Consider the following 24,229-nt stretch of genomic DNA (forward strand, 5'->3'; position numbering starts at 1 on the left):
GGTCTCTATACATAAATTAACATGGCGGTATGAATGGGAAGGACTTCAATAATTTTCAAAATTATTATGAAGCGGCTCAGTTGAAATTCATTAATAGGTTGTTCGATGTTCAACAATCAATGGTCTGGACTATGAAAAAGAAATGAGTCAATTTATTTATAAATGGAATCCTTTGTTGCTACAAAAATATAATTTACCAGTATTAAGACATATATTGGATATTTGGTATAAGCAGGATTAGCGTATAGGTTCTAAATGGAAAAATTCTATTAAATCATCATTGTATTAGAATAAATTAATTCCGTTTTCTTTAAATAATACTTATTTGAAAAATTGGAAATTGAAAGGAATTAGTATTATACAAGACTGTTTTGAGGCGGATAAATTTTCTACATTTAATAGATTACAAGAGAAATTTGGTATTTCTGTAAATTCTATTTTAGCTTATTATCAAGTTCGAGATTTTTTGCAAATACAATTTGGTAAGGAATTAATTTTACAAGTCAATCTAAGTTTGAGATTATAATGGTTGGCAATGACATGAAAGGATTTATATCAGATATGTATAGGTTGTTGCAAGAAAAGATAGATAAAGTTAGGATCGATAGAATAAAAAAGAAATGGGAGAAAGATTTAGATATTGAATTGTCTTGGGATGAATGGTCAAATATGTGAATGGATAGTGTTACAAAATTAAGTAATGTGAAATATAGCATGGTTAATTATAATTTTATTCATATTTGACACCTGAGAAGTTGAAGAAATATGGATTTAGACCAACAGATTTGTGTTTTAGATGTAGAGAAAAGACAGGTACTTTTGTGCATTGTGTATGGACATGTAAGAAAGTTAAACTTTTTTGGGAAAAAGTTATTAAATTTTTGAGAGATTTATTTACAATCGATTTGAAAATGGATTCAATGATGTGTTTATTGGGATATATAAATGCTGTTACTTTGGGATTGGTTGATAAGCTACAATTGGCATTTCTGCAGTTAGGGTTAGTGGTTGTAAGAAAATATATAGCGATAACTTGGAAAAATGATGTGGAATTGAATATACAAAGATGGCATAGAGAATTACAATCGTGTTTATATATGGAAAAAATAGCTTACAATTTGTGAAATAATTATTCTTTTTTTATTAAAATGTGGAGTTTATATTTGGATTGTATGATTATTGATCTTAAGTAAGAGTTATGTAAAAAGTTGACATGTTGATTAATTAGTTTTAAATGTATAATTTTGTTTAAGGCTCTGAGGGGTGTGGGAGGGAGTCAAGATGATGTAGTTAGTAGAGGGAGGGAGGGGAATGGGAGGGGTTATTATCATCATCAATATTTTTTTATACTTTTCCTTTTTTTATATATCTGTATTTGTATCTTGTATTTTCTTTTTTTTGTAATATCTTGTAAAATACCTAAATAAAATTTTCCAAAAAAAACTTTTAGGGTTCAGGAGTTTTTAGATTCCAGTCTTCTTCCTCAAATGCTATTATCTGCTGCTCTAGTTCCACAAGGTCTTCATTGGTCAGTTCTTCGGCGTGGGAGTCGAGTAACTCTATGACATCATTTTCACTGATGTCCAACTGTAGTTGATTACCAATATCAACCACAGCTTGCCGGGCTTCAGCGATGTCATCAGCTGTAAACTTCTGAAAAACATGTGTAAATTGGGGGCACAATTTGTTCCACACGCCTTCCATATTTGACTGCTTCACTTCATCCCAAGAATCAGCAATATTTTTGATGCATCATAGATGTCATAATTCCTCCAGAACTCCCTCAAGCTCATCACGTCATCTTGGGTAGACCATTGGCTGAAGTAGCAATGTGGTGTTGGAGGATAAAAATATGACATTTACATTGGGGTGAAGATCATCTAAAGTGCTTGGATGTCCAGGTGCGTTGTCAACAACAAGGAGAATCTTGAAAGGAATTTTCTTGGCCATACAATAATGTTCAACTGCAGGGACAAAATTGTTCAAGAACCAATCTTCAAAGATGGCAATTGTAACCCATGCCTTCCAAGTAGTCTGTTTGTAAGTGCGAGATATCTGTAAGTCAGACATTCTTAACCTAGGGACTTGCTTTACATCCATGATCTCATCCCTTGGCCTCCCTTGCTTTGGTAAAACAGACTTTGCTGACCTAATTTCTCCTAATAAGTCAAGCCCTTGTGAATAATTTCTGCACTCTTCCTTGCCAAATCACATCCTTATTGCAGTACAGTTTCCAGAACTGCACATAATACTCAAACATCTTATAAAGCTATAACGTGATACCCCAACACTTCTACTTAATGCCTCAGCTGATGTAGGCAATAAACTACATGCCTTTCTTACCACCCTGTCCCACTGTGTTCTAATATTCAGGGTAAAACCCAAAAGTCTGCTTACATTGTGATTGTAGTAAAACCACATCAAAATGCTGGAGGAACTTAACCAGTCTTTTCAACATCCATAAAAAGCAAACATATATTGCCAATGTTTCAGGCCTGAGCCCTTCTTCAAGGACTGAGCCAGAAGCAGGAAATCCCAGAAAATCTCAAAATTCAGACAATGTTGGCTGGGGGAGGAATCCAGACCAACAAAAGGTGTTAATTGGATATGATAAGGGATGAGGTAAGAATTTATCAAGTTTGTGCAAAAGGAGACAGGGAAGGGAGAGACAAAGCTGGGGGAAAGTAATGGGAGAAGAAATGAGGGGGGAGTTTTAAACAAAAGTCAGAAGACCTTTTCACACCTTTGTGTAAAATGGGGATTCCCAGGAAATTTTCCCAGGAAATCTCCCATGAAAATTTCAGCTTGGGAAAATTACCCCCAGGTCACCCTTTCCCTGTAGTCTGAATCGGCAAATGGCTAAGCAGGGGTAGCGCAGTGATGTCAGTGCTTGTGTGGTGCGTCACTGTGTCGTCATTTCAGCTTTTCAACCTCAACTTGCCTTCAATAAATCAGTTCATTCTGCTATTTGTTATTGGTGTGTGTGTGTGTGTGTGTGTGTGTGTGTGTGTGTGTGTGTGTGTGTGTGTGTGTGTGTGTGTGTGTGTTATACACACACATATACATATATACACACCCACACACAATCTTCTGATAGAACTTCCTGTGAGTCCATAATGACATCATTGCCAGGGATGGGACCTGCTAAATTGCCAGGAATGGCAAATTACAGGGAATTTGGACACAGAGTGAAAGAACCAGGAGATCCCTGGAATTTCACCTGGGTCCAAGTTGCGTTACCACTCAACCGCAGTGTGAAAAGGCCTAGAGAAGTCAATACTAATGCTATCCAGTAGGAGGGTGCCCAGTTGAAAGATGATATGTTGTTCCTCCAATTTGCGGGTGGTCTCAGTCTGGCAGTACGTAAGACCATGGACAGACATGTCAGCAAGGGAATGGGATGGGGAATTGAAATGGGTGGCCACTGGAAAATCCACATTATTGCGGCAGAGCAGAGGTGCTCAAGAAAATGATCTTCCAGTCTGCGTCCAGTCTCTTTGATGTAGAGGAGACCACAACGGGAGCACTGGATGCAATAGATGACCCCTGCAGATTCACAAGTGAAAAGATGCTTCACTTGCGAGGAATATTTGGGGTCCTGAATGGTGGTGAGGGAGGAGGTGTGGGCGCAATTGGAGCATCCCTTGCGGTCACAGGGGTAGATTAAGGGGATGACTGGTGCGGAGGGAGATGTGGACAAGGGAGTCATGGATGGAGCGATCCCTGCGGAAGGCTGAGAGGGGAATATGTGTCTAGTGGTGGGATCACATAGTAGGTGATGGAAATGACAGAGGAGGATGTTTTGGATGCAGAGATTGGTGGAGTGGTAGGTGAGGAGAAGAGGAATCCTGTCCTTGTTGCTTGTGGGGGCAGAGGGAGCCAGGGCAGATGTGTGGGTTATGTGAGTACCGAGTTGATGGATAAAGCTGTGTTGTATGAAGAAAGAGGACATCTCTTATGATCTGGCATGGATGTCATCATCCTGGGTGCAGGTACAATGGAGACAGAGAAATTGAGAGAATGAAATAGAATCCTTACAGGGGAAAGAGTGGGAAAAGGTGTAGTTCAGGGAACTATGTACTTGTATCCCTAGGATGGTACAAGAACCCATCTTATGTCCTTACTGTTTATTGTGCATGTTCTGCCCTGGTTTAAATTCCCAAATGTATCAATTTACACTTGTACAAGGGTAAGTTCCATCTATCAATTTTTTCTCCATTTTTCCAGTTGATTTATATACTGTGGTAATCTTAGATAACTTTCTTCACTGTCCAGTATACTACCAATTGATGCCATCTTCAAATATAGAAACTTGACAAAAAGAGGACAAACCTTAGCTCGATCTGCTTCCAGAGAAACTCTGTATGCTTCATCTTGTTCTCGTTTCATTCTTTCTCTTGCTTCACGTTCATCCTATGAAGGAAATATACAAAAGAAAGTGATGAACAAAATTATATATATTTTTAAATTTAGACATACGGCATGTAACAGGCCATTTCGGCCCACGAGTCCGTGTCACCCAATTTACACTCAATTAACCTGCACCCCCATTACATTTCAAATGGTGGGTGGAAACTGGATACCCTGGGGAAATCCCATGCAGATATGGGGAGAATGTACAAACTCCTTACAAACAGCACAGGATTCAAACCCCAGTTCTGATCACTGGCACCATAAAGGTGTTGTGCTAACCACTAAGTCAACCATGCCACCCCAAATAATTGATAACCAAAATTAATTTGGTTTAAATAATTTACTGAGTTCCCAAAATAATCCTGTTTGGGTAAAAAGTTTTTAAATGATTAGAAGTATTTAGGCAATATAAACTAGAAAACATATTAATTGTAAAGGTTAAAATAGTACAAATATTCTTTCCTGTGTGAAATTAACATTGTATTTGATGCATAAGAAATGTTTGTATCTGTAATAATAAAACAGGATAATGTGTCAGATACTAAAAGGATACCAATATTGAATAAAGGATGAAAATGAACCAAAATTAATGCAAGAAAAATAACTGTAATTAAGAAAATAATGGAAAAACAATATCAAATTAAGAGATTATTCCATTCAAGAATATGATTTGGTGAGTACATTGTAGGTGTTTTAAGTACGTTCTTCCAAGTTTTCTTGATATGACAAACTGTCATGCAACTGTGGTAAAAATAAAGAATCAAAGGTATTCTAACCCTAACATCAAGAAATTAGTACTTTATAATTAAAGAATGAGAAAACGCTGTGGATGGATTCATAAAGGATTGGTCACATCCATCAAAACCGATTGAATTTTGTTGCAGAATTACAAAAACTTTGGATGGGAAATAAAATTTATATGCTGCATCAGAATTAATTTTAAGTCCTTCCGCAAAGACTATCAAGTAAAGTGGAAGCTTGTGATTGACCCATTCAAGAAATTAACCAAGCAGCAAACTGCAGGAAACAAGAATAGACAGGAAATATAATTTATCTGAGCTATCAATATTGGTCAGGAAGAGCCTGTTACTGTGTTGCATCTCTTGATTTTAAAATGTAATATTCATTGTCAAGTCAACTTTATTTATCGTTCACGCCATGCTTGCAAGGTAGGACAAGACAGCCTTTCTCCAGGGTCATGGAGCATAGTTACATTATATTTTGCCCTGTGCTCCAGGGCAATCACTCTTGGCTACCGCCTGAAATTTAGATCTTTTTGTCCATGTTTAGAAGAGGACTATGAAGAAATTATTACACAAGTTGAAAGATGGTTAAGTAGGCATATGGTGTGTCAGGGAATTAGTCAGGGAATTGTGTTCAAGAGCAGGTCTTTAAAATGCAGACTAGATTACATTTGGATTATTGTGTTTAGTTCTAATCACCTCATTTAAGGAAGGATGTGGAAGCTTTAGAAGGGTAGTGTTCCTACCTGAATATGAGATCATGTCTTATGAGGATTGAGTGAGTGAGGACCTTTTTTTTCTGGAGCAACAGTGTATGAGATAAAATTATGAAGGGCATAGACAGAATGGACAGCCACCATCCTTTTCTCAGGGTGGGAATAGCCATTTTTGGAGGGTGTCTGTTTAAGGCGAATGGAGGAAAATTTAAGGGATTTATCTGAGATAAATTTTATTTTCCACACAGAGAGTGGTGGGTACCTGGAATGCACTTCCAGAATAGTGCTTGAGGCTGATACAATGGGAATATTTAAAATAAAGCACATGGATGTAAGAAAAAAAAAGGAAGGTTATGGACTGTGAAGGAAGGAAGGGTTAGATAGGGTTTATATAGATCAGCACAACATGGTGAAGCAAAAGGCCTGTCTTGTGCTGTACTGTTCTATGTATCTATGCAAGTCTGGAATCCCATCATTCTGGAAAAACCAACGTAAGCATCAATGAGCAACATTTTTGGAGAAACAAATACCTTTTGTTAGCATTGGCAAGTAAAATTTCCAGTATTTTGATGATGATTGAGAGTAAATTAAATGTACACAATTCACCAAGATGCATCTCACTCTCTTTGGAGAAGATATATCTGGGCAATCTTCCATATTGCTACAGCTTGTTCCAAAGCACAAGTTTTCACCACTGTAGGCAGGAGGTTATTTGGTCCATTGACACATGTCGTATTCCCAGCAGTTCCTTGATTTTGTGAGGAGTAAACCAAATTGTCTTAAACCTTAAAAGGAACCCATGGAGGACAATTCACATAGCACTTATGCTTGAGGGTGGCTGAAAATGCATTGGCCTCATATTTGGAACTCTCATGCTGGATTCCATTATTGTTGAGCATTATGTGATGTTCCTGGAATTGTCTTCTCTTGTTTGTTGTTTAACTATTCATAATTAGGTACAACAGGGCTATAATGTTTTGATTCATTCCATTGGTTGTATGATTACTAACCTCTGTCCACGCTAGGCTACTTGGCTGTTAAGCACACATTTAGTTCTACATTACAGCTTCATCAGAATGGCACACACTTTTAGATAAGCAAGCATCACTCCCAGCATGAAGATTTATTGAATTAATATTAGTTGCAGGCTTCAGATCAGCAGACCAGAGCAGGGCACCAGAAGTGGGAGAACATCCCCTACTGAGGAGCCTGGGAGAAGACCATACTGGGAATGTGACCAAGGCAGTGGATCAGCGAGAGCCTCAGTGGCTGAAGGACCCACACAAGTTGTGTACCTCTGGAGACTGGAGGTCAAAGGACTCGCAACCAGACTGGATACATACAGCTGGAGATTAGCTCCTGAGAACCCAGACATTAGGATTGTGAGGGTGCCAAAGGCAAGTAGGGCTCCTGGCAGTGAAACATCCTGATCATATCAGAGGTTTGGAACTGGAAGATTGTGTTTGTGTTTGCTGATGGATCAGAAAGACAGCAGTGTGGCTGCAGAGGTTGTCAGAGCATTGGAGGTGATTGAATCCAAAGACACTTGGTTAATCTGAGGGTACTCTCTTTTGCTTCTCTTTCTCTTATTGTTGGGGGAAACCAGGCAAGGTTAGTGAAGCCTTCATGTACCTTTATAGCAAGCAAAAGTTGACAATTTTTTTTTTATAATAAAGGAATCTTGAATGAGGCTGGAGATTCAGCTGTGTGGGTAAACTTCATAATGGAATATTAACTTACTCAATGATGGCCCATTGCTCCTCACAGCATGCCTGCTTTCAAATGTCAGGGCATAAAATACAAAACCAAGGACCTTGTGTTGCAACTACTTAGCTAGCACCTGGAATATTGACTACAGTTCTGGTCATCACACTATAAGAAGCATGTGGTTTTATTGAAGAGGGTGCAGAGAGGATTCAACAGGATGATCCCCTGGATTGGAGGACCTCAGTTATGGAAAAGATTGAATAAGTTGGGCTTATCTTTTCTGAAAGAAGATGAAGGGTGACCTAATAGAGATATACAAAATAAGAGACATACATAATAGAACAGAGAACACGACAGCACAGTACAGGCCCATCAGCCCTCAATGTTGAGCCATCCATATATTTCTGAAAAAAAATACTAAACTCTCCCTCCCCGACAACCCTCTATTTTTCTTCCATCCTTGTGGCTGTCTAAGAGTTTCTTAAAAGCCCCTAATGTTTCAGACTCCACTACCATCCATGGCAAGGCATTCTAGGCACCCAAAACTCTCTGCGTAAACTCTATCCCCTAAACTTCCCTCCATTCACTTTGTACACATGTCCCCTGGTGTTTACTATTCCTGTCCTGGGAACAGGTGCTGGCTGTCCACCCTATCTATGCATTTCATAATCTTGTAGACCTCTATTAGTCTCACCTCATCTTTCTATACTCCAAAGAGAAAAGTCCCATCCCTGTTAATGTTGCCTAATAAAACTTGTTTTCCAATCCAGGTAACATCCTGATAAATCTCCTCTGCACCCTCTTCATAGCTTCCACATGCTTCCTATAATGAGGTGACCAGAACTGAACACAATGCTCTAAGTGTGGTCTCACCAGAAATTTGTAGAGTTGCACATGACCTCTCTACTTTTGAACTCAATCCCCCTATTAATGAAACTCAGAAACCCATAGGCCTTTTTAACTATCCTATCAACCTGTGCAGCATTCTTGAGGGATATATGAATTTGGACCACACTCTTAAGTAACCAACCATTAATCTTGTATTCAGCCTTCTGGTTTGTCCTTCTAAAATGCATCATCTCACACTTATCCAGATTGAACTCCATCAGCCACTTCTCTGTCGAACTCTGCATCCTGTCTATATCTTCTTGTAACCTTCGACAACTTTTAGCTCCATCCACAACTCTTCCCACCTTCATATCATCTGCAAACTTACTGATCCATCCTTCTGTCTCTTCATCCAAATCACAAAGAGCAGGGGTATCAGAACAGATCCTTCAGTACTTCACTAGTCACTGACTTCCAGGCAGAATACTTTCCTTCCACTACCAGTCACTGCTTTTTACCTGCAACCCAAATTTTTTAATCCACACAGCCAAGTTTCTGAACGAGTCTCTCATGGGGACCTTGTTGAAAGCCTTGCTAAAATCCATATAGACCACATCTACCTCCCTACCTTCAATTACTTTTGTTACCTCCTCAAAAAAATTTATTAGGCTCATGAGCCACGGCATTCCCTTCACAAAGCCATGCTAACTCTTCTTGAGTAGACTGTACTTCTCCAGATGCTCAGAGATTCTATCATTAAGAATATTCTCCAATGGTTTACACACCACTGACTATAATTCCCAGGATTATCCTTATTACCTTTTTAAATAAGGAGAAGATTTTCCATTTTCCAATCCTCTGGCACCTCCCTGTGGCCAAAGAGGACTCAAAGGTCATAACTACTGCTCCAGCTATCTCTTCTCCCACTTCCCACAGCAACCTGGGGTATATCATGTCTGGCCCAGGAGACTTATTAATCTTCATGTTTTTAAGAAGATCCAACATGTTCACTTCCTTAATTTCCACATTGCCCAGCAAACAAACCTGTTCTATTCCAACCTCACCCTGATCATGGTCCTTTGGTCTTGTGAATACGAAAGCATTCATTTAGGACCTCCCCAACCTCCTCTCCCTCCAAGAACATGTTGCCTCCTTTATTCTTTAGTGGCCTCACCTTCATTCTCATAATCCTTCTGTTCTTCACATATGCATAGAATGCCTTATGGTTCTCTTTAATCCTACATGGCAAGGTCTTCGAGCTCTCCTAAATCCTTTCTTAAGTTCTTTACTGGCTACCATACATTTCTCATGAACGCTTCCTGTTTCCTGCTTCCAATATCTAATGAGTACTTCCTTCTTCCTCTTGATTAGCTGCATCACCTGCTTCGTCAACTATGGTTCCCTTTTCCTACCATCTTTTCCCTGTTCCAGTGGAACAAACCTACCTTGAACCCTACACAAGTGGTCCCTAAACTTCCTCCACATTACTTCTGTGCTTTCACCCTTGAACATCTGTTTCCTATTTACTCTTGCTAGTTCCTGCCTCATCCCATCACAATTAGCCCTTCTCCAATTAAACACCTTCCCATTTTGCCTGCTTTTATTTTATCCATAGCTATGCTAAAGCTCAAAGAGGTGTGGTCACTCTCACCAAAATACTCCCCCACCGAGAGATCTGCCACCTATCCAGGTTCATTATCCAGAATTAGATCCAGTCTGGCCCCTCTTCTCATCAGCTGGTTCACATACTGTGTCAGGAATCCTTCTTGAACACACCTGACAAATTCAGCCCCATCTATCTGCCCTGAAGTCTGGAAGTGCCAGTCAATATTAGTGAAGTTGAAATCACCCATAATTACATAACACTGTATTTTCTGCACCATTCCAAAATCTGTATGCATATCTGTTCCTTGATGTCTTGGGGGCTATTTGGGGGCCTAAAGACTACAGTGATTGCTCCCTTCCTATTTCTGACCCACCCATACTGTCTCAGTGGACACTCCATCTGCAGTGTCTTCCCTTTCTATAGCCATGATACTATCCCTGACCAGTAATGCTACCCCCTCTCTTACCTCCCATTCTATTCCTTTTAAAACACCTACACCCTGGCACCTGCACCAGCCAAACCTGCCCTTCATCCAGCCAAGTCTCTTTAATGGCCACAACATTGTAGTTCCACGTACTGATCCATGCTCGAAGTTCATCCCCTTTATTCCTAATACTCCTAACATTGAAATAGACACATTTCAACCCCTCTAACTGGCTACATTTATGTTTTTTTTTCTCCCCTGCCTGTCCTTCCTCACAAACTTAAGAACACATAGCATCATGTTTTTGACCTTCTGCCCTATTTTCTGCACTCACATTCTGGTTCCCACCCCTCTGTCAAACTAGTTTAAACCCTCCCCAACAGCTCTAGCAAACATGCTTGCCAGGATAGTGGTCCCTTTCCAGTTCAGGTTCAGCATGTCCTTTTTGTGCAGGTCAGGCCTTACCCAGAAGAGATCCCAATGATCCACAAATTTTAACCCTACCCCCCGCACCAATTCTTCAACTTCCTATTCCTACCATTTCTGGTGTGGCACAGGTAGCAATCTGAGATTACTACCTTTGAGGTCCTGTTTTTTAAACTTATTTCCTAACTCCCTATTCTTCCTCTTCAGGACCTCACCCCTATTCCTATCTGTCATTGGTCCCCATGCTGCTCACCGTCCCCGTCCCCCTCCCCCTCCCCGTCCCCCTCCCCCTCCAGAATGCTGTAAACTCAAATCAGAGATATCCATGACCCTGGCACCTGGGATACAACATACCATCCGGGAACCTCGATCTTATTCACAGAGCCTCCTATCCACTCGTCTAACTAACAAGTCCCCAATCACCATAGCTCTCCTCTTCTCCCCACTTCCCTTCTGAATTGAGGAGCCAGCCTCTGTACCAGAGAGGTGATCACCACGATTTGTCCCCCTGAAAAGTATCCAAAACAGTCTATTTATTGTTAAGGAGAATGGCCACAGGGGTGCTCTGCACTGTCTCCCTATTGCCCTTCCCTCTCCTAACAGTCATCCAGCTACCTGTCTCCTGACATTTGGAGGTGACCGTCTCTCTGACAGCCACCCCCAAATCACTATCTTCCCTCTCTATTACTACTTCTGCCTCCCGAATATCCAGAGATCATCTAACTCCAATTCCAGTTCCCTAACTCAGTCTTCCAAGAGTTGCAGCTGAATGCACCTCTTGCAGGTGTAGTCATCAGGGACAATTGTGGTGTCCCAGATTTCCCACATCCGGAGCATTCCACTGCCCTAGCTGCTGTTAACTATTCCTAATTTAAATACAAAGATCTTACTTGGTTTTACCTTGCTGGAAACAAGCACATTCTTAGCCTCTGCTCAGCCTCTATGTCCCACTCCTACATTGGGCCTCTCACACACTGGCCTCTCTCCATTGGCTGCTCCGCTTGAGCAACCCATTTAAAAAAAAAATGGTCAGAATCTTTTTCCAGTGGTAGGGGTTTCAAAAACAAGGAATTGGTTTCAGGAAGGAATTAAGGAGTTTGAAGGGTATTTGAGGGGGAAGTTTTTATTTTATATCTATTTATTTATCTATTTATCTATTTATTTATTTATACACAGAGGACAGTTAATATATCTAACTTGCTGCTGGAGAGGATGGTGTACAGGTGTTCATTCACAGAATCACAGCAAATACGTGACAAGTTTTACACATCAATTGAAATTATTGTTTCTTATGTTTGCTCAGGAATTCTTGACAGCTTTAGCTATATTTTTTTTTATTCATGCGCTTTATTTTTTAAAACTCTGTATGTAAGCTTGTATGTTAAACTCAATAAAAAATATGTTAAAAAGAAAGGAAATAGATGCACATGGGGTCCTTCAGGCCTTTGAGCATGCATCACCATTCAATATGATCATGGCAAATCATGCAACTTTAAACATCGTTTTCCTGCTTTCCCTACATACCACTTACCCTGGTAACGCCTTTAGCTATAAGGGCCATATCCAACTTGTTTTTGAATATATCTAATGAGCTGGCTTTGACAACTTTTAGTGGTAGGAAGTTCCTCAACATCACAAATCTGAGTTAACAAGTTTCTCCTCATCTCAGTCCTAAATGGCTTACTCCTTATCCTTAGACTGTAACCCTGTGTTCTGGACTTCGCCAACATTGGGAACATTCTTCCTTGTGGAGTCATACACAGTCATTACTTTTAAGAGATATTGAGACTGACACATAGGCAAGCAAAAACAGGCAAGGATATATGTATTCTATGTACCACCTTAAATTGTTATAAACAATGCCTTACACAAAATGAAGAATCATTGATCAAACTAAGAGTAGAATACCAATCCTCATCTGAGAATGTTATATTGAGATCACGCTCCCAATCTTAGCCAGTGAGACTGATCTTAAATCCAATGAATCATTATAAATATGTGATATCAATCCACTGTGAACAAACTGAAAGTCAAAAAATATCAAGAATATTTAACTCTGCAATTCAAGGAAAATCATGTAGTTCAGACTGAACTTGCAAATATCTAAAAAAATGTTTATTAGAAAGATTAAATTTAACTGACAATTGTTATCCTGAATAAATAAATCTTTATAACTTTTAATGCCTTTTTAAAATTAGCTTGTTTTTATGCAGATGTTGACCCATGATGTGATAAGGGCAAAAGTTTTGAAGCCTAATTGATCCGTATGTTTTGGGAATGTCCCAAATTACAAAAATTTTGGGAGAACATCTTTCAATCTTTATCAATGATTTTTAAGATTAAAATAGACCCATGCCTTTTAATTGCCATTTTTGGTTTTTCTCGCGAACCGGATATAGTTTTGTTGACATCTCAAGAGAAAGTTTTAGCTTTTAGTACATTGATAGCCAGTCAAGCAGTTTTAATGAAATGGAAAGATGAATTCTCACTGACTCATGCACAGTGGTTACATGATGTAATGACATATCTAAATTTACAGAAAATTAGATACAATATTAAAGATAGAAAGTTTCAATTTGAAAAGATATGGGCCCCATTCATAGAGTACTATCATAAATGGCAGATATAGGTAATTTGAATGTTCCGGTGATGCTTTGTCTTCTGAGGGTCGCTACTTGATCCATTTTTGTATTTTTTTGGTCCTATTAAGTAACCTTGATTAGAAGGAGGGGTTAGACTAGTATTAGTTTTAGGTCTTTTTTCTTTTTTTTAAGATAAGTTGATCATATATGGTTTAATTATGATTGTCCTAGATCATAACAATTACAGTATTATACCAAGGAATGAAGGGTTGGGATAATGTAACTCAAGAGGTTTATATAATATTCATAATTATTTTAACAAATAACATCAAATTAGCAATTATGGATGAAATTTGTTATAAAGTGCATTTATATTAATTATATATGTATCTGCTATGATATTCCTTTTATTAATAGAACATGTATACTACATAGGATTATTATGTTAAACTCATTAAAATATTTTAAAAAAGAAAGAAAAAGGCAAGGATGTGGAATAAGTTTAAATGGGCAAAATAGTCGGCATGCTAGGCAATGGCTTTTTCTGTGCTGTATAACTCCATGACTCCATCTTCACAGAGAGGTGCATCAGCATCTCAAAGATCATTAGGAATGAAGTCAAGTAAATTTATCTATTCTGTTGGCTTATTCGCCATTCTTCCTTCTGGATCTAGCTATGTTCTTTAAGATACTAGTGGTGGACAATGAAGTTGACCACAAAATATGCATTCAGTGCCCTTTCTTCTTTCAGTGTTGTTTCTTCAGTTTTTTTATATATCAAGAAGCACGGATTCATCAATGTCAGAGAATAGTATTAGGTAATCAGCAAATGTTTTCTTTGATTGTATTTAACCATATATTATCAGATAACAAGCGATTCGGAGTCCATTTTGAAGTCTAACAGGACTTTCTCTCTCTCTGCTGTCACCCCTTGCTGGGGTTGTTAGGCCAATGAGAAAGGATGTACACAGAGTCTAGGAAATTGGCTGAAAGATGGAATTCTGTGCATTTCAAATTATTACTTGCTGACAAAACACCTTCCAACTGAGATTCCAATCCCTAGATATTAGTGAAGGAACTGGGCTGAGATAGTCCAAGGATCATTGCTAGATGATCCATCTCATTTTGCATAACACCACAATCCAGGCAAGTAATAATCTGTGTAATAACTTGTTATGTATTTGGACTATCTGTACATGAATCTCTCTAATTTTTCAAAGATAGAATGGGAAAATGAGGAGATTGAAGATGGACATGTTGTTCCTTCTCTCATATCTCAAACATACAGGGCAAGTTGGACAAAATATATATCCTGTTATTAGATGTCCTTATATAAGGATACAGAATAACAAAATTGGTATGTTAATAGGTCAATAATTCACTTGTACTGCCAAGTTCCTTGTATTCTTTTCATCTATCAAAACAGTATGTCACTTTAATTTCCCAGTTCATAACCAAAATATTGTCTGTATACCAGACAAACCTGATATATGTTTGTACCTGAATTGCTCAACACAATAAATATGATGCTGTGGCCACTGGAGTTGCAGTGGACATGACAAAATAACCATACAAGGCATTTTTAGAGTGAATCAAATGGATTTACTCTGCATCATACACACAACCTTTTAAAGCCAGATTCACGCACTTACGTCACATAGCAGGTTCGATGCCTTCCTGGAGTTGAGGTGCCACCCAAGTGCTGCTACGCACCCAACTCCACCCCCCCCCCCCCCCACCCCCAGAACTGGCAGAAAGGTTTGTCTGCCTTTTAAGAGATCAAAATCTGTGACAGACTTTTGGCTGCTGCAGAGGGGAAGACGTCCAAATGAGTTGGTTTAAGCCTATCAATAGTGAAAGACTGTGGGTTCCCTCCAAAGTCCAAAATACAGGTTGAACTAGTTTTGTCTGAGTATCCTATAAGGTCATTCGTAGGGCGTCTGTAAAGACTGACCAAGTGTTACACTTCGGACGAAGATATATTCGCAGTTTTTGATGTCTTCAGGCACAAAAGAGGGTTCTCCAATTGACGATGGTGGTATAGGGGTCAATTTTCCTACGATCTCCCTCAGCCTGCTCAACAGTTCCTTAGGATCATCACTGGAGTTGGAATGGTAGGGGATGATCTCCCCTGGAATCACTAATGATGGTTCATCTCCACAGATGAAGCTTGGAGGTCCTCCTTTGGAGTTGTTCTAATGCCCAGTAATACCCAGGGCAGCTCATCAACCCAGTTCGGCCCTCTAACTGAGCCATCAAAGCTGACTTGAGATGTCGATGAAATCTTTCCATTGGCCTGGGGATGATAGGCATTCATATGATGAATTGTTGTACCGAGCAAGCAAGACAAGACCGTCAACAGAGAAGTATTGCAGTGCTTTTGATAAGGAGTTTTTAGCCATTTCGTGTAAATTGTGGACCTCTATCTGAAGTAACATGCTCTGGTAAACCAAAATAAGACACCCAGAGATTGAGGAACGCCTGAGCACAAGTGTTTGCAGTGGCATCCACTATAGGCATGGCCTCGGGCCACTTCGTAAACCTGTCTATTACTGTAAAAATATAATGGTATCCTCTTGAAACAAGAAGTGGACCAATGATGTCCACATGGACATGAGCAAATTCCTAAGTAACTGCTGGGAAGGAATGCAGTGGTTCCTAAGTTTGCTGCTGAACCTTTGCTTTCTGGCAGGCAATGCAGGACCTCACCATTTGTATAATGTCTTTTTTAAGACCGTGCCACACTAACCTGTCTGAAATCATATGAACGGTCGACTTAATCGATGGATGTGAGAGACCATACACAGAGTTGAATACTCGACGTTTCCATGATGCAGGAACTACTGGGCGTGGGTGTCCCACTGATATATCACAGAGGAATAGTTTGCCATCAACTCCAAACTGGACATCTTTCAATTGCAAGTTTGTGATTGCAGTCCAATAAGCATTAGTCTCATGGTCAATACATTAATCTATAGATGAAACCTTGAGTGGAGCAGAACGGGACAACTACTATATTGTCTTTTCTGGAAATATGTAGTATTTTTGTGGAAAATTCTAAAATGAATGATAATTGTCATTGCTTTCGTGTTGACCTCATCTGTGACCTTGGAAAATGCAAAGGTTAAGGGCTTGTGGTTGGTGTACAGAGTGAAATCTCTGCTCTCCCAAAACAACAGAAGTGTCGAATAGACAAGTAAATGGTCAAAAGCTCCTTATCAAAAGCACACTGTAATACTTCTCTGCTTCACTAAGATGGCAGCTGAAGAATGCTAATGGTTTCCATAGCCCATTGACATATTGATGAAGTGCACCTCCTACGGCCATACTGGAAGCATCTGTAGAAAGGCTATGGCTGCATTTAAAACTGGGTAGCTAAGCATAGTGGCATGAGTCAGCAAATCTTTTGTCTTCAAGAAGGCATTGTTTCCCTCTTCAGTCCAATGGATGGTTCTGGCATTTCCGGACAGAAAATCAAAAAGAGGATTCATGATTTGAGTTGTTCCTGGAAGAAACCGATGGTAAAAATTTACCATTCCCAAGAATTTCTGTATGCTTTTAACTATAGCAGGTTTTGAGTACTTGGTAATGGCCTCAGTTTTGGATGGCAGTAGAGTCATGCCTTCCTGAGTAGTTCTATGCCCCAAGAAATCAATCATTTCTTGTCCAAAAATGCATTAATCTGGATTGATGGTCAGTCCAAAATTTTGGAGACAAATAAAAAGTGTATGAATGTGTTCCAAATGTTCTTCCTTAATCCCACTGGCCATTAAAATGTTATCGAGGTAAATGAAGACATTGGTCATACCATGTCCTAAAGCATCCATTACCCATTGAAATGATTGGGTGGCATTCTGTAATCCAAATGGCATTTGTAAAAATTCGAACAACCCAAATGGAGTAATTATTGTTGTTTTTGGAATGTCTTCCGGCTCTACTGATACTTTGTGATAGCCACACACCAAGTCTATTTTGGAGAAGATCTTTGCTCCATGCAAATTAGCCGAGAAATCTTGAACATGAGGTACCTCATGTTGAGGTATCGGGTAATAATCAGGAATGGTGGCGTCGTTAAGCCGCCTGTAATCTCCACATGGTCGCCATTGTGTTTTGGTTTTTGGACCATATGTAACGGAGATACCCAGGGACTGTTGGACCTACGAATTATGTCAATCTTGGCAAACTCTTCCTTAGCTAAACACAGCTTCTCTGGAGGCAAGTGGTGTGCTTTAGCATGGATAGGTGGGCCCTGCGTACAAATGCAGTAAGTAAAACCATGCTTTGCAGTGGAGGCAGAAAATCATAGAGTAATAATCTCAGGGAAATCTTCCAACAGCTTGGAAAATTCATCCACTGGTTTACTTCATGTTTGAAGGCGCAGAGCAGGAGTATAGGCATCTGCCAGAGGAACAGTCTGAAAAGTAGTTCCATCTATCAGCTGACACCTTTTTAAATCGACGAGGAATGAATGAGCCAAAAGAAAATCTGCACCCAGCAAAGGTCGGGATACTGTTACTATAATAAATGGCCAAGTGCAGAAAGGAGTCTCGAACTTGACATTCATCTTCCTGGTGCCAAAGGTCAGAATGTTGGAACTGTTAACTGTTCATAGATGCAGGTCCAGGGTAGAATGGCAGGTGTCAAAACCAGTGGGTGGAAATACACTAACTTCTGAACCCGTGTCCACGAGAAATTTTCGCTGGGACGACTGGTCCCATACATACAGTAGGCTTGCAGGTTTCTCGCCAACCACCGCAGCCCTTATTGCTGGTTGGTCTGGGTGTTTTCCACTAACAGGCAGGGCAGAAGGCACTTGCGGGCATTTACTCCCCAACACAGGTTGCTTGATTGTCTTGGGGCTTTGCCTACTTGTAGGGAGTGATGTGCTTAGAGCACTAGAGGGTGACACGGGGTCAATGTCGGAGGGATTGTGGATACTTGTCTTTCCTCGTTGTGCTTTTTAGCCAGCCATAGAACGTCTGCCTCTGCCACTACAGCCCTTGGGTCTTCAAATGAACACTTGGATAACAAGAGCCTAATATCATCTGGCATTCACTCTAAAAAGAGCTGCTTGAATAACATATTGGGCCTTTCATCAGCTGCCAGAAACAACATTTCATCCATTAGTTCCAAAGGGGCGCAGTCTACCAACCCATCGAAACATAGTAGTTTCGGTGCCATTTCCCTACAGGACATACTGTATGCACATAATAAAAGTACTTTTAAAGCGTCATACTTGCTGGTATGTGGTGCATCCCATAGGAAGTTGCCAACCCTCTTAGCGATGGTAATGACGAGAGGTATCCAATTCGATTTTGTGAAGGTGAAATGATGCCTCAGACTGTGGGAACCATAGTTTAGGTACAGCTGTCCAGAAAAGTGGTAGCTTCACAGCAATGGGTGCAGAATCCATGTTTGTTCAAAAATATGTTTTTGGACTCATCGGGGTCACCAGTTGTGGCCATTAGAATCACAGTGAACACAATGAAATAACCACACAAGGCGTTTTTAGAGTGAATCAAATGGATTTACTTTTCATCACCTGCGCAACCTTTTAAAAGCCCGAATCATGTGCTTGACCTGCGCTGATGTCATCACACACTGATGTCACATGCCAATTCAATGCCTTCTGGGAGTTGTAGTTCTGCCATAGCGCTGCTACAATGAGCTCTTATATAAACAAGCAATAACACATTTCACATTTGGTGAAACACATTAAATCCCGTTTTCAACATTTGAATTTACTTTCACATTTATTTCAAAATATTTTGCTTAAAAATAACTCTTTAAAAGATATTTATTCCAAAATTAATTTCATGAAATTAAAATAATAAAAACAATCAAAGTTATAACTTCCATGATTTGTAATCTGACCTCGGGTATTTCAAAGTTTAAGATAATTTGCATAAATTTTGTATTTTATTGATTAAAGGATTCTAGTTTTCAATCTTGATATGAAAAGGAACTATGAAAATTTAAACCAAGTAAATTACATCAAAAGTGTATTTTATGGAAAATGTACAGCGAATTGTTGCAAATGCTTTCTGTGATTTGAAGAGAAAATTCCTTATGATAAACCATTCCCCAAAATATATTGGACTGTAATAACATCCTTGCAAACAGTGATCATTAAACTATTTCAATATGTAAACTGCAATTTTAAATCAGCTGTCACGTCTGATCTATATACATTAATTTCAATTTTTTTTTAACATGAACCAGTGACACATTTAATCTTTTGACAGTATGCAACCAAAATATTTCAAATCAGGTGCAGTGGCAAGTCAAAACAATTTAAAATCAATTCCATTCATCTCATGCAAAACAAACATCCCAATGAATCACATTAATCACACTGAACTAGTCAATCATCATTCAAGCATCCAAAGCACCAGTTTGAAATATAATATTACAATCTGTTTTAACCTATACTTTTAAAACCACACCATAATTGCAGTTTTAACCCAAATGAAGAAGTTCATTGAATTTTATTTTTATATTTAAAATGATATTTACAGCACAGATGTAGCCAATTCTGGCCATTTACATCCATGCTGACTAATTACACCCAAATTAACATAGAGCCCCAAACGTTTTGGAGGGTAAGAGAAAACCAGAGCAGCCAGGGAAACCCATGCATTCACCGGGAGAATGTACAAATTCCTTACAGATAGTACCAGATTCAAACCCCGGTCGCTGGCGCTGTAAGAGTGTTGTGCTAACTGCTACGCTAACCATCTCCTGATCTTACTTTTGAATTGTAAACTACAGGCATCAAACAAGACAAGTTTGACAGATAAAAGAGTTAAAGCTAGGGCAATGAACATCATTGCCGCATGGTTGGCATGTAGAGGTGGTACGGTTTATGTAGCTGTTAGCGCAATGCCTTTACATCACCAGCGATCAGAACTTGGGTTCGAATCCTGCGCTGTCTGAAAGGAGTTTGTACGTTCTCCCCATGTCTGCATGGGTTTTCTCTGGGGAATCTGGTTTCCTCCCACCATTCAAAAAATCCGTACTGGAGGAGTAGGTTAATTGAGGGTGTAGGTTAATTAGGGGTATATTGGGGTGAATTGGGCAGCACGGATTTGTGAGCTGAAATGGCCTGTATGCCTAAATAAATAAAGTCAAATAAGATCATTAGGTTAGATACATTTCCTGTTAAGAATACATTTAAAGTAAATTAACGTGATGGAAAAACTAAGAATATTCCACATGTAGAAAGCAGCTCAGGATTGAAATGTTAAATGCTTGAGAGAGAAATCTATTCCACGATTTTCTGCTTTTTTGTTGGAATTGGAAAATAGCAAAACTGATAGCTCCACAAGAGCAATTGAATGACTGTAGCAAAGGTAATAAAATGTGGTATTTTATGCTCTGCATTAACTTGATTTTTTTTTGGAGTGATCAAACTTTGCTCACATTCATTTTAAATAGAAGAATAGAATAAACAAGATTCTCTATCCAGGGAGATCGAAGCTCAATGATGTGAAATGTTAACTAAGTTTCTCTCTTTAAATATGGTCCCTGAATGCCAGAGTATTTCCAGTTTTAATTCTGGAATTTTCCAACCCTTTCAAAGATACTTTAAAATAATTAAAATTAATTCAAAGGCAATTCATCATAAGTCACTCTTGTTTGTGACTGATGACACAGCTAGAGGACTGGAGCTAGTGTTGTGTTTAACTTTAGCACCTGCCAACCTCCCCTCCCACATCCCTGCACCCACAAGAAAAAGGGTACTTGAATAGCTAATTTGATATCACAATGTAAGGAGCAAATGTTCAAAAAAATAAAAATACAAGATTTAAAAAAAATTAATGTGAGGAAGCAATGTTCAAATATCATGCATAACCATAATACAACAGTATTATTTTAAAAGCAAGGAATATTTTAATAATGCTTCAGAGTTAAACATTTAAAATTGTCACTTGGAAGATTTCAAGAGCCAATATGAAACATCATCCGATTAACCAAATGGAATAAACAACAATAAATGAAATCAACCCAGCAGGAGAGTTTTCCCAGCATGGGAAGGCGAGCACAGTACACTAAGTTATTAAAATGTTAAAAGTTCCTTCATTAAATTTCTTTCATTTTGATGGTGTTCCTAATGATGGCACTGTAAAAAATCTAACACTGAACTGTGAATTCCACAAAGGACAGTTCTGCTTCAACGCAGCAGAGCTTTAAAATACAAGTGGATTCACAGATTTGTGTAATTTTTCCAAATGTTCTAACTTCTACATTTTATAATTATTATAAATCACATTTATTTAACTTGTAGAAATTTCTTCACTGCAAAGTTTCAATATATATTACCTGAATTCATAAGACCTTGGTCAGAATCATATAAAGTGCTTGCCATATTGTTTGGACCAAGACACCTTTTTCCTTTATTTGCTCCTGTGCTCCATTGGTGTAAAATTGTAATCAAACAATTCACATATAATTAAAGTGCACATTCCAGATTTTATTCAAGGTTATTTGTATACATTTTATTTTGACCATGTGGAACAGGGGTCTCCAAAATGGTCAATATTGAGCCCTGGGGTTTGATAGGACAATCCAAGTGGTCAATAAATGCCACAGGGTTGAAAGGATGACGATAAATGGTGTGGGGTGGGGGGGGGGGGGGTTGAATTAATTTTTTTGGTTGCAGGCCAAGGGATGCCTACAGAAAATAGTGGCTATGGCAGGGGTGGCCAACATCTCGCGACAAATGGCCTTGGTGAGTGCCATATTATATTTGCCTTCAGCCTCTTAATAAGTAGACGGAGTAGAGAAGAAAGTATGAGCCCAATGCCACCGCCACCACCCCCCACCCCTTCCAGCGCTGCTACCATCCCAAGGATTCCATGCCTTTGTAGTCAATGGATTCCATGAAGGGGGTCAATGGATTCCATGAAGGGGGTCAATGATCTTAAAAAGTTTGGAGATATAGAATTAAAGTACTTTTTAAACATATCCTCCCTCATTTCAGGGCACCATAATGTTTGGGACATTTAGCTTCACAGGTGTTTGTGAGTACTCAGGTATGTTTATTGCTTCATTGGTGCAGGTATAAGAGTGCTAGGCTTGTTTCTAAGCTTTCGATCACCATTGGAGTCCGTAGTTGCCAATACTTAGACCAGAAATGTGCCAATGTAAGTCAAAGAAGGCATTATGAGGCTGAAAAACAAGAATAAAATAGCAAGAGACATGGCCCAAACCTTAGGATTATCAAAATCAATAGTTTGGAACATCATTAAAAAGAAAGAGTGCACTGGCGAGCTCAGTAATCGTAAAGGGATTGGTATTCTAAGAACAACCTCCACTGCTGATAACAGAAGAATTCTCATTATAATGAAGAAAAATTTCCCCAAATTTTATCCAACAGATCATAAACACTCTTTAGAAGGCAGGTGTGGATGTGTCTTGCAGTGGATCTTCTGTATTTCTGTTTACGAAGTTTTCTGCGGACAGTAATCATTGATATATCCACACCTGGCTCTTGAAGAGTATTTATGATCTGTCAGGCATACATTTAGGAATTTTTCTTTATTATGATAAGAGTTCTTCTGTCATCAGTGTGGAGATCTTCTTTGGAAATATCCATTTACTGACCTCACCAGTACACTCTTTCTTCTGAACGATGTTCCAAACTGTTGATTTTGGTAATCCTAAGGTTTGGGCGATGTCTCTTACTGTTTTAATCTTGTTTTTCAGCCTCATAATATCTTCTTTCCAATTTTCATTGGTACAACTCTAGTCCTCATGTTGAAAAATGGCAACAACAGACTCCAAGGGTGAACAAAAGCTTAGAAACAACCCTTGCTCTCTTATACCTGCACAAATGAAGCAATTAAACATAGCTGAATAATCACAAACACCTGTGAAGCCTAATGTCCCAAACTTTATGGTGCTCTGAAATGAGGGGATATGTATAATGTTACAGAGTTCTGTGTTGTGTATTGGCCTATGTGTTGTGTGGTTTTGTGTTGGAAAGTGACAGTTTGCCTTAGAGAGCCAAGGTGAAGGTGGACTGCTGAGAGAGAGGAAGACGGACTGGGCATGTGCAGAAGATGATCTAGAAATTTCTGGACTTGGAAGACAAACCATCACTGGGTGTGGCTGTGAAGTGGAAGGAGGCCCAAGCAGAGTCATTGTCTGGGAAGCAGTTTAGAATGTTGGGCATTTTAAATGTGAAGAACATTCCGAAGGTAGCCAGAAGGACCCGGACTAAGCCATTGTTCCTCTCTCTGCAAGCAACACAAGATGACAACTTTGAGTTTTATGCTCTCTCTCTCTCACACACACAAAGATCTTTTAGCTTCAGCTTACCAAACAAACTGAATTTTGTTTATGATCATTTCTTCGGTTGAGATTGAAGTTTTGTGAGTCTTGTGCGTTTTGTGTCTAAGTTTTTCTTTCGGCTGGTTGGAAATATAACTTAGACTTTAATTACATATGTTATATTTAGGCTGGGGAATTTATTAGTTTTACACTGTTATAGCAATTTGCATAGTAACCAGTGGGCATTGTTATAAAAGGGGGGATTTTGAATTAAAGTTTGAAGGTGAATTTTTGTTAATAAAGTAATTGTTCATCTTTACCCCTATGTTATATGCCTTCTTTGTGGTTGCTGGTTTAATCTTGTAACAATAAAAAGTGCTGTAATTTCTATACGGTCAAACCAAATTTAGAATATGCACTTTAATTACAAATTAATTGTTTAACTTCAGGGGTTTCTATGAGGCTCTAAAGGCTGTGTACGGCCCCTCACCCCAAGTCCAAAGCCCGCT

The 24,229-nt window shown here is 39.1% G+C and overlaps 1 protein-coding gene across 3 annotated transcripts in view; it reads right to left on the reverse strand.

The window, feature by feature from the left end:
- The window catches only part of faf1 (Fas (TNFRSF6) associated factor 1), a 332,733-nt gene that overhangs the window by 35,551 nt on the left and 272,953 nt on the right, over positions 1–24,229 (reverse strand). For all 3 annotated transcript variants that reach the window (XM_069938594.1, XM_069938592.1, XM_069938593.1), the window contains exon 16: positions 4,333–4,413. In XM_069938594.1, the coding sequence (XP_069794695.1) occupies positions 4,333–4,413 (81 nt within the window). The remainder of the gene's footprint in view (positions 1–4,332; positions 4,414–24,229) is intronic.

This window comes from Narcine bancroftii, chromosome 5 (assembly GCF_036971445.1).
Source record: "Narcine bancroftii isolate sNarBan1 chromosome 5, sNarBan1.hap1, whole genome shotgun sequence".
NCBI lineage: Eukaryota > Metazoa > Chordata > Chondrichthyes > Torpediniformes > Narcinidae > Narcine > Narcine bancroftii.